At 40.9% G+C, this 11,612-nt stretch overlaps 1 protein-coding gene across 1 annotated transcript; it reads left to right on the top strand.

Moving 5' to 3' along the window:
* Window positions 1–5,561: 5,561 nt before the first annotated feature.
* LOC105104501 (prolactin-inducible protein homolog) lies at window positions 5,562–9,671 on the top strand. The gene is made up of 4 exons (XM_010998219.3): window positions 5,562–5,725; window positions 7,175–7,277; window positions 9,007–9,117; window positions 9,469–9,671. Exons 1-4 carry the CDS (start codon window positions 5,631–5,633, stop codon window positions 9,481–9,483), a joined length of 324 nt encoding a protein of 107 aa, XP_010996521.1. The 5' UTR covers window positions 5,562–5,630; the 3' UTR covers window positions 9,484–9,671.
* The last annotated feature ends 1,941 nt before the right edge of the window (window positions 9,672–11,612 follow it).

Here is an 11,612-nt window from a genome sequence, read left to right as displayed (position 1 = left end):
TCACACAGGCCCCTCCATCTCAGAACCACATCAAGCCACAAATATAAGAACTAGAACCTGAACCAGGATATTATCCTTCTCTCTCTGCCTCTCCCTCCCTCCACAGAGCCAGGAATAGTTCTCAGCTCTTAAGGACTCATGTGGTTAAATTGGGCCCACCCAGATAACCCAGAATAATCTCCCCACCTCAAGTTCCACAATCTTAATTACATCTGCAAAGTCCCTTTTTCCATGCAGGGTAACATATTCACAGGTTCCTGGGACTAGAGCCTGGAAATCTTGAAGGATCCATTATTCTGCATGTCATAGATGGGTAATAAAGAGTGTCACAGAAGTGAGGAGGAAGTTGGACCACATGACTTTTTCCCAAGAATTCACCATACTGTTTATCTCACTATAGCTTCTATTCTCATGCAAAGCGAATAACCCAGGAAGCAACTATTTCCTCATCTGTTGTGGGATTATTGCATTTTTCCGTGAACTATCACAGACCTCTCTTTGCCCTTGGTTTTTGCCATTATACAGATAAGCCTATTTTTACTCTCATTATTAGAAACTTTGCCTTAGTTTTAGATATTTAGATTGAGAAAATCCACAATGCTGATTTTTTTTTCCTCAGAGTGAGCTTTCCTGGCAGAGCAGATCTTCTGATTTACTTGAGCCTGTCCCCAAAATGCTTCGTATAACTTCCTTTACCTCTAGCAGTTTGTTTATACGTAAACAACTTCAAACACTTTGGCATTTGACATTTTCTTGTCCCAAATTAGAGACTGTGTCTATATTCTAAAAACAAAGCGAAAGGAAGAAACTGAATTTTCTTTTAGTTAATCCAAAATAAACGATGTAATTTGCTTTCCTAGTCATGATTGCCAAGTCAATAGGTTTTCATACTTTTATAATAAAATTTAAGGCCGTCAAGTGTTTCTAAACATAATAGATGCCCAATAAATATTTGTGTTTAATTGTGTGAATTAATTAAGATGTACAGATGGGTAACAATGAGTAGATGATTGGATTTTTTAAAGATCATAGTTCTGCTACAGAACTGGTAACAGCTGGTATCAGCCTGTGTTATCATTTTGCTTCCTGTATCTCTTAGCCAGACATTTTCCACTTCAGGGGAAAGTTTACTGAGCAGATGCAATAGGAACAATCTATGAGGGAAATTTGGTTTTTGAAAGTCATTCTTGTAATAAAACGCACTTACTCATTTTGGAAGGACAGCATGAAATAGCGCTTGGAAATGGGCAGCTCTGAAAAGAGCAAGTCAACTTACTGGTTTGGGTTAATAAAGGGCAATGTCAGAAATACAGGAAAGACGAAAACAAATAAAATCTAAAATATGAAGTTTACTATGAGAGAGAAATTTTTCATAAATCCAAGAGGTAAAACCAGTAGGGATGGAGCAAGGATTTCTGGATTAATTAATGATAACTGATAGACTAAAAATAGTTTCATAAGAAGAGATGATTAGTGATGACTCATTCCAGGGTGAATGGTCAAGGACAAGAAAAATGGATACATGGGAAACTTCCGGAAGAATTTATAAGGAACTGATTACTGTGACCATCTGTTGGCTGTGAGGTGAAGAAATTGAGGTATAAATGACTTCTATTTTTCAAGTTATATTTTTCTGTTCTTTGAATTTATGTCAAAATAAAGTTGCCCCCAAAAAAGAAGCAAGTGAAAATTCTAGAAATAAAATTATAATAAATGAAATTAAGAACCCAATGAACAGGTTTAATAGCAACTTTGACACAGATAAGGAGACAATTAGTGAAACTGAAAGTAAATTAGAAAAAAAATTATAATGAATTACAGAGAAAAGAAAGATAGATAACACAAAAAAGAAAATAAGAGACAAATGGGATATGGTGAAGAGAGGTAGAATGTTTATAATAAGTGTCTCAGAAGGAGAAGTGACAATGAATGCAAAAGAAGTAACATTTAAAGATTTACTGGTTTAGAATTTTCCAAAACTGACAAGAGACATAAAATCAGAAAAGCAAAAGAACTAAAATGTGAGTCAGGATGAAATGTAAAGAAAATCACGTTTAGCACATTACAGTGTGTGCCTACTGAGAACCAGAGATAAAGAGAGTATTTTAAGCATAATCAGAGGGGAAAAGCCATTTTACCTTCAAGTGGCCAACCATAAAAATAATAACTAATTTGAAAAGAGAAGTAACGGAAGCCAGAAGAAAATGGTTTAATATTTTCAAAGTTCTAAAAGAGAAGCTGCCAATCCAGAAATGTTATATATACGGACAAAAATGTATTTAAATAGAGAGAGCTTTAAAGAAAAAGTATTTTTAAGTTATTTACTTGAACTGATACAATATTTGAACTCAGTGGTTTTTACATTTTTCCATTTTCTTCATTCCTCACCTAATTTATCAAAAACTGATTTACAAGGGTTTAAAACTCTCAAATCTTACAAAAATTCTTAAGGTAAACAGTAGGAGAGAAAGCAGCAACCTCAGTTGAACCAAGAAAATGTGCACTTCAAAATGTACTACTTCAAAAATAGTAGGTTTTTTTTAAAAGAACATTAAAATATTGCTTTGAATCAGCTATTTCTGTCTTGGAACAGGTTGCTAAAACTAACTTCAGAAGGCACAGCCAAAAGTCTAGTTGAAAGAAAAAAAAAAGAATATATAGATATATATATATATATATATATATCTCACCTAAGTATATCAAGAGATTTCACTCCTAATAAGAACAATGAAAACTTAAACTATACTGGGATAATATTTTCACCTATCTAACTGACAAACTATCAAAAGACATAACACTCTCTGTTGGTGAGACTTGGTGGTGGGGGGAGGCCTCCTCAGACATCTCTTGATGTGCAATAATAGTATTCCACTATGGAGACCAGTTCTGCAATGCCCATCAAGTTTACAAATGTATTTCTCTTTGATCCAGCAATTCTATTTCTTGGAATTCATCCTACAGATAAACCTAAAGAATGCCAAATGATCAATGGAAAGTGTTATTCATTACAACACTATTTGCAATAGTAAAAGTTTGGGAAGTATCATATTGTTTACCAGTAAAAAAAAAAAAAAAACTGATTAAATAAATTATGGTTCATATACACAACTAAATACCCAGCTTTAGACAGACTGAAGGTAGTCTTACGCGCGATATTGAAAGCTCTCCAGATCATAGTGTTAAATAAAAACAGTGAGGCAGAGACAGTACACGATAAATTCTCTGTCAGAAGATTAGGTACACGATACAATTCATTGTCTGAGAAAGCACTGGCTTAAAGAAACACTAGGATACGCAATTCTAGTAAAAGTGACTCCCTAGGGAGTATGGAGGAGGCTGAGTGAGCTGAGGCCTTAAGCGTCAGTGTTCATCCTTTATGTAATTTTGGTTTTTTTCACTATGAGAATATATATTTAATTGAAAAATAACTAAATTAATGGAAGGAAGGGGGGAAAGAGAAAGAAATTTAATGAGTTTCGAGAAAACAGAGATGAAAGGCAGAGCAACCCAGGAAGAGAAGACCTGCTGCACAGCACGGGGAGCTTGAGAGCTGCCCCTCCCAATCCACAGACGATACTGCATGAAATTGAGATGAACAGATGAAAGCAACCTCCCCAGGCTTGCTCTAGCCTTACGGCGTCTCAAGGTCCTGTTTAGTTCCAGCACTCTGGTTCTCTCAGATATTCTATAGGGGTAAGAGTTCAGCATTCTCAGCTCATTCACTCTTGGACGTCAACTCCCAATCTGATGCCAGAACCATCAGCTCTTCCCTGGTTCGCCCATTTGGATGGTAGACGGGAAATTCCATGAGTTCCTTAGTCACCCTAACTCTCTAAGTGGTTCTTCAGACCATGTCCGCTTCTGCAGATAATTGGAGATAATCACAAAGGTCCCTCAAAGATGGGATCTGACATCTGTCCCCACAACTGAATTCCCTTCAAGTGTTGGGATAAACGGACAGCTGCATGTACATCAATGAAATTAGAACACTCCTTCATACCATGCACAAAAATAAACTCAAAATAGCTTAAAGACCTAAATTTAAGACAAGACATGATAAACCTCCTAGAAGAAAACATAGACAAAACATTCTCCGACATAAATCTTAACAATGTTCTCCTAGGGCAGTCTACCCAAGCAATAGAAATAAAAGCAAAAATTAACAAATGGGACCTAATTAAACTTACAAGCTTTTACCCAGGCAAGGAAATCATAAGCAAAACAAGAAGACAACCTACAGAATGGAAGAAAATATTTGCAAATGATGCAACTGACAAAGGCTTAATTTCCCGAATATATTAACAGCTCATACAACTTAATAAGAAAAAAAATAAACAACCCAATCCAAAAATGGGCAGAGGACCTAAACAAGCAATTCTCCAGTGAAGACATACAAATGGCCAACAGGCACAGGAAAAAATACTTAATATCATGAATTATCAGAGAAATGCAAATCAAAACTACAGTGAGGTACCACCTCACAACAGTCAGAATGGCCATCATTCAAAAGTCTACAAACAATAAATACTGGAGAGAGTGTGGAGAAAAGGGAACCCTCCTGCACTGTTGGTGGGAATGTAATTTGGTGTAACCATTACAGAAAAAAGTATGGAGAGTCCTTAAAAAACTAAAAATAGACTTACCATATGATCTAGCAATCCCACTTCTGGGCATATATCCAGAGGGAACCCTAATTTGAAAATATACATACACCCCAATATTCATAGCAGCACTATATACAATAGCCAAGACATGGAAACAACCTAAATGTCCATTGACAGATGACTAGATAAAGATGTGGTATATTTATACAATGGAATACTACTCTGCCATAAAAAAGAATAAAATAATGCCATTTGCTGCAACATGGATGGAACTAGATATCATCATTCTAAGTGAAGTAAGTCAGAAAGAGAAAGAAAAATACCATATGATATCACTCATAAGTGGAATCTGAAAAAAAGAGAAAAGAAGACACTAATGAACTCATCCAAAAAACAGAAACAGACTCACAGACATAGTAAAAATCTTATAGTTACCAGGGGGTAAGGGAGTGGGGAGGGATTAAATTTGACAATTCAAGATTTGCAAATGTTAGCCACTATATATAAAAATCAATTAAAATTTTTTCTTCTGTATAGCACAGGAAACTATATTCAATATCTTGTAATAGCCTTTAATGAAAAAGAATATGAAAACGAATACATGTATGTATATGCATGACTGGGACATTGTGCTGTGCACCAGAAACTGCCACACTGCAACTGATTGTACTTCAATTTAAAAAGAAAGAAAAAAAGAAAGTAAGACTTAGAAAATGATGCTCTTTACAACAGTTAAGATCTATCCTTATGATCCAGGAAACTTCTAACCTAACATTGAGAAACAAGGGGAAGTGATCCAATTTATTCCTTCCTCTCTCTACCAGAATTTAAAATTCCAGCTAAATGTTGACATTTCCCACAAAGAAACAAACAAGGTGGCAATGAGGGAAATCCCAAGGTATGACAGTTTTGGCTGAGTGAACCTGCCCAAACAGCTCCAGGGTCCACCTGCTACCATTATAAAGAGTTATCCTGGTCCCTGTGAGCACATAGTCCTCTTGTGTGTGAGTATCAAATTCCTCCAACATGCGTGCTCTTCAGCTTCTGCTCAAGACCAGCCCCGCTGCCCTGCTCCTGATTCTCTGCCTGAGACTGGGGACTCGTGCAGCTCAAGAACTGCCGTAAGTCGTCTCTTTTCCTTCCCTACAGAAGATCTTCCAGGCAGGACACTTTACCCAACCCAGAAACCCACGTTCTGAACCTAGAGACTATTTTCCTGCCCTAAAAGGATCCATCCCGGGAGTCCTCACTGTTTGTGTCTCTTGGTCTCACTCTTCCCTATTCAGAACCTATTGTGGAGGCTACTGAATCCATGACGTACAGCTCTTTTGTGTTATAACTCAGTTTTCTACCCTGAGTTTATAATTCTCATCCTTTTCCCCTAAAAGAGAAGCAGAAGCAGGAATGTGATCTTGGTCAATAGCTATGGGACAAGCTTTAGATAAGATGCCCGAGCTACACGAGGGGGGCCATGGCCCTGACCCTACCAGCATACAAGGTTGTGCTCATCCACCAACTCAGATCATCCCTGTGACTTTATTAGAAACAGTGCTCACCTTCTTAAGATCTGCCTCATACCTTGGAGCTCAGAGTCTCCAAGATCTGAGCATGTTTCTCTAATCAAGCAAAGGTAGAAAAAATGCTCCTGGACCCTGCCTTTCCCTGGACCTGTTCCTGTAAGCAAGTCCATGACGTGATAAAGATGGTCTCCAGTTCTACCATTATCCTTGTGAGTGGAGAGGCATTGAAGGAGGACCATGAGTTCCAGAAGGAAGTCAGGCGTTCTCTGGGAGACATGGACACAGAGCAGAAAGAATATGGAGAAAGGAGTATCTAGCAGATGGGAATGGAGCCATACGGATTTTGGTGAAGGGGTACCTGCGAAGCCCGAGGATTTCTCTAAGGAGAAGAGAGGCAAAGAGGGTAAGGGCTATGTTCGGGGTAAACTGGGAGTCAACCCCTTTAGGTTAACTAACTAGTACTAGCTTCCCTTCAGTTCAGGCCCGAGGAGCAGTGAGTTGATGAACAGAGCTGAGCTAATTTGATCATCATACTAAACCTTAATTCATGAAGCAGTTTCTCAAATTCTTAGGGCTACGTATCCTTCCACCAGCTCTACTAGTGTCCAAAAAAGAGCTTCCCTGGATTCTGAAATGATTCCACAAGAAAAATGGGATGGAAGGGAGAGCATCCCAGGCTAACGCAGACCATGCAATCAAATCACTTCCTGCCCAAAACAGAACCGGGGAGATTTAGCCAGGAATCTGTGATGAAGGAAAAGCAGATCTTCCAGCCCGGTTCTCTGCCCTCATTTAGCTGACAAAATATATGACCTCCTTCACTCTAGCCTCCACTTGCCTCTTCTTATCCGGATAGGACACACAGAGCCCTCAGGTGTGTGTCATGCAAAGGGGGTTCTTCCAAGTGATGACACTGATGCTTCCGTGTCTTCCCCACTCCTTGCATCCCACGACTCTCTCTGCCTCTCCTGACTCCGTCTTCCCTCCCAGGTTACCTCAGTCCTGGACTGTTATCTGACTTTGAGTGTCTCCCTCTTTTGCCATATCTAGACCAAACATAATCTCAGCGAACCTGACAATTATTCCAAATGGAGTCCCGACGAACTATCTGGTAACATTCTCAGTTACAAATCACGAGACTCCATGCGTGGTGGTAAGTGAAGAATTGGGGGTTATGGCAAATGGGGAAAGAGAAGAGAAGTAGCGTAATAAGTAACTTCAGCAGTCATTACTGATGTGATGTGAAACAACAGCTTACAAATAAGTCACCTATAAATGCTTCTGCATACATTAGCCTTGAAGCTCAGAGCAGCTCTGTGAGGAACGTGTGTATTGTTATTTCCATTTTAAAGATGGAGAAGTGGTGATATGGAGGGGATAAGTGAGCAGAGGTTTTAATCACGTCAGGACTCTTCACTTCATCAGGGGAGGGGAGAAGAGACAAAAGTGGTGAGAATGGGGATAAAAACAAAGATGGGTAAGACTGAGTGACAGTGATCGGAGAGCTTTGCTGGAATTGAGCCATCCGCCCTCCTGCCACCAGCTCATGCAGTGATGAGGTTGAGCCAGGGAGACCCCACTCCATAGGCCATGGCAGATGTCAGAGAAGCTGCAAGAATGTGGTAATCCTCATCTCCCTCTCATTTGGGAAATTTACCATCAGACAAGAATTGGGCTTTCTCAGTCGCTGCTTCCATTACCTTTCCCTGCTGTGTTCATGCAGCCTTCAGAACCTCAATACCACCTACTTCACTATCTTTTATTTCAATCCCCAGTTCCTTCGAGACCTCCTTAGGGTTTTTAGAGAACAGATGCAAACAGAAGGGAAAGCTGCAAAGTTACCAAACACCCTAAGAAAAATACAGATAGTATCTGATGTTTATTCAAATATATTAGATGCTAGAAATGCTTTTGAGAAGTCCCCTTTCCAGAGATCTTCTTTGATGCTGTTTCAGGAAGGTCCTGATACTTTCTCTTCTCAGGTCTGGCTTCAGCAGATTTCTTCTCCTCTCTGAGAATCTCAGTCATTACTTACATCTTCTACCTAATTAAACATTTTATAAGTCTGTTCGCTGAGGAAAACGGGCACTAAGTAGTAGTTGGACAAGTGCTTTCAGATTCCACGTGTGTTTATTTGTACAATAAACGTGGCACTTCACATTTATGAAGATCTTTATTATCCACAAAGCACAAAAACTCAAGAACTCACACAGATTAGACAGGTAAGTATCAATACTTCGATCTTAGAGAGGTAAAAGAGCTCAGAGGGATAAATACCATGTCACAAAGCTGGAAAGGAGGATACTTGGGACATTAAACCCTGTTTTGTTTGTTTGCTGGCTTTTTTTTTTTTTTTTTTCTGTCCCACCACATCAGAGTAGACCAAGATAACCCTCTTGGTTCACAGAGAAGTTATTTAAATCATTTCCTATGTACTCCAATTTTGGAACTTCAGTCCAGAACTAAAGACAGTCCAACAATAGTGACCCCTTGACTCTTCTGCTGCTAAAAATAGAAAACTTAAGAATCCATTTCACAGGACAGTTGATGAGTGAAATGCTAATCAGATGCTCACAGATGTGTTAACTCCCACTCCAGAGACACCTTCAAACCAAACTTCTAGACTTTGTCATTCACCACTCCCAAAAAAACATCTTTTTAACAATGCAGGTTAAATTTGAACACGACAGATGAAGAGAATCACAAAAAAGCTGGCTAAAGTCGAGCACGGCGCTAAATGTGTTAAGGGGTGATGGTTAAGGCGAAACCCCTGGTACCCCCTTCCTGTGGTGACCTGAAACATGTTTATTTTGCTTAATTCTTACTCTGAGCCTGCCTTAACCAGATCTATTCTCTTTAATCCTTCCCCACCTTCTCGTCAGATTAAAACCGCCATCCAGGCCACCCCAAACGTTGTGTTTCCTTTGGTAATTTTGCTTACACCAGCTGTCTGTGTAGTACAAGAAACTTCTTCTGGGACATACAAACGTTTGGTAAGCAAACATACCTCCTACTGGAGCATTAATGGCAGATAAGGGGGAATGTTAGGAGAGGTCAAACCGAAAAGGGGAAACCAAGACATGGCAGGAAGCAAAAGGAATAAGGCACTGGAGTAAGAATGAAACGCAAGATGTAGAGGAAGTCTGGGCAAGGGGTTCAGCATCGGGGGGGGGGACCGGGGGGTGACAGCTGTGCCTTGTACACGAGGCTGGGAAATGGAGCCAAGGGTCAGACACAGGAAGAGGCGGGATAAGACGGTGCGGGAATGGAGCCTGGGGGAGAGGGCCAGAAGGGCGGTGGAGTGGAATCCAACTGCCTGACACAGCTTCGCTTCTCCTCTCCAGAAAATGCGACCATAATAGGGTTGGCTCAAGTTGTGTCCGAGGAGAACATATGCCCTCCTGATGTGGCACTGTACCCCGTCACTGGTGACAAAGTCTTTGTTGTGGACAATGTCAACGTAACACCCTGATCTGGAAAGTCTGCTGTCTCTGAGTTTGTGGGCATCTGTGTAGACTGTAAAATAAACTCCCTAGTGGCTTCTCAATGTCCTATCTGTGTTCTTCCCCCAAAATGTAGTGCTGAATCTGCTCAGACACCCCAGGTCCTAAAGCACCAGTCTTTCAACAAACTTTCTTAGATATGATATGTGAGCATTCACTCCCTAGCAAATGAGGAGAGAGAGAAGACAGGAATTCTCCCACCATTTAACCCAGGAAGGAAAAGGTCCAAAGAGAGAATTGTCCCCAGGGCTAAAATTGAGGGCAGAATTGAACAAAGATTCCAAGTTCACCTCCTGTTTTAGTCCAATTACCTCCCACCCAAACGCTCAACTAATCTGAAGTCCTAAAATTAGTACATCCTGCTCCTCTCTGATGGGGAGCAAGGAAAAGACCCACAGCATCTCAGACTTGCTGGGCTCCTAACCACGACGTTCCTTTCCTGTGCCCATGCTCTTGTGTTTCCTCACAGTGAGACAAAACTCAGACAGCTGGGCAATAACAACTGTTAGTGGGGAGGGAGGGGTCACGGGGCCATCCAGCACTGCTAGCAGGGAGGGTATAAATAGGTGCAACCACCTGGAGAACCGTCTGACATGTCTCAATCGAGTTACTTCTGTATGCGCCTTACGACCCAGCACTCCCACAACTAGAAGTGATGATAAGAGAGGCCACTGCGACCCCTGGGCTCCTAGGCCAGTCTACTGTAGCTGTCAAGGACAAAGCGCCGCTGAATAGCCATTGTTTCAAAATAGGTGCCACATCTTGAAGGGCATCACCATAACCCTCAAGAGTATGATCCCCAACTTATCTCCTTCGCTGCTCATTTATGAGGTTTTTTCCTGCATGCTATATGGCCAGAAGTTTCCTGATGATGCAATTAATGGAAAGCCAATAAGCTCCTTGATCATGTGCCCATTATGGCAACACTTTCATTAAAAAAAAAAAAAAAAGACTCCATTGATCTAAGGAGATAGAAGTCAGACACTCTGTGAGCTCTCAGGTGGTGATGCTGACCAAGACACTACAGGCAGGAGAGAGAGATCCACCCCTAGAATAGGTATCAACCTCAATAAAGAAAGATATTGCCCCCGTCAAGAATCAAAAGGGTTCAGTGCAATCATTATTCTATCAAATGTTCTCCTTGAGAGACGGTACCCTGCTGAGGTCTCAGTATGAGTCCCTGTTGTTGAAAGGCTGGCAGCTGCAATATCTAAATCACTTCAGGTAAGAGGAGCATCAGAGTATCAATCACCACCTCATTAGCCATCACACAGGCACTGAGGAGCCGAGGACAGGAGCTGGCTGACATCCAGAGAACCAGTCATCCTGTCCCCTAACTGCTCAACACTTCCTCTGTGTCAAACACTCTTATGGGCACAGACATTCTGTGTTCACATCCATTCTGTGTTCACATCCATTGGTTCTTTCAAATGGCTCTTCTCCAGACCTCCTGAGTCAAATATTCCACGCTTGTCCCTGACCAACCAGCCAAGAGATTTGCCACTGCTCAAGAGTCCATGTCTATGTTTACCTCATCACTTTTCCTTTCACACAAAATGAGTGACCAGGTATACTGCTTGTGGCTCCACCCACTGACAGTATGTTCCCTCAGCTGTGTTTTTCTAAAGAACTCCTGAGTGAAGTTTTAGCTGGACAACAGGCTACCTTTAGCTCGCAAAAACAAGTTGGGCTATCTAATCTGTGAGCCACACCTGCGTGTTATTTTTTCCCTCCAAAATCTAGACATAGGAACTCCCCTACTCGTGAGGCTGCAGGTCCAATCTAAAGTGTATCTGAAGTAGTTGACAGGGGTACAAACCACCTTTTTCTATATTGTAAGCCACCTGGACCAAGCTGGGTCCAACCCCAGCTGTGCTATTTTCATTGTATGATGGATTGCTGCTACACCCACCCAAATATATAATTTGTGGGTCTGCCAATGCCTAAGTCATAATGGGAAACTCTGGTCCCCTAGCTTCTCGGTG

Source organism: Camelus dromedarius, chromosome 7 (genome assembly GCF_036321535.1).
Source record: "Camelus dromedarius isolate mCamDro1 chromosome 7, mCamDro1.pat, whole genome shotgun sequence".
Taxonomy (NCBI): domain Eukaryota; kingdom Metazoa; phylum Chordata; class Mammalia; order Artiodactyla; family Camelidae; genus Camelus; species Camelus dromedarius.
Note: the sequence above shows the minus strand (reverse complement) of the source record. Positions and strands in the feature narration are given on the sequence as shown.

What these genes read in the sequence shown, in the direction of transcription:
- LOC105104501 (XM_010998219.3), top strand. Translation starts at nt 5,631, where the DNA reads ATGCGTGCTCTTCAGCTTCTGCTCAAGACCAGCCCCGCTGCCCTGCTC. An exon ending in CGTGCAGCTCAAGAACTGCC is followed by an intron (nt 5,726 to 7,174) that starts GTAAGTCGTCTC and finishes TGCCATATCTAG; the next exon opens with ACCAAACATAATCTCAGCGA. An exon ending in ACGAGACTCCATGCGTGGTG is followed by an intron (nt 7,278 to 9,006) that starts GTAAGTGAAGAA and finishes CCTTCTCGTCAG; the next exon opens with ATTAAAACCGCCATCCAGGC.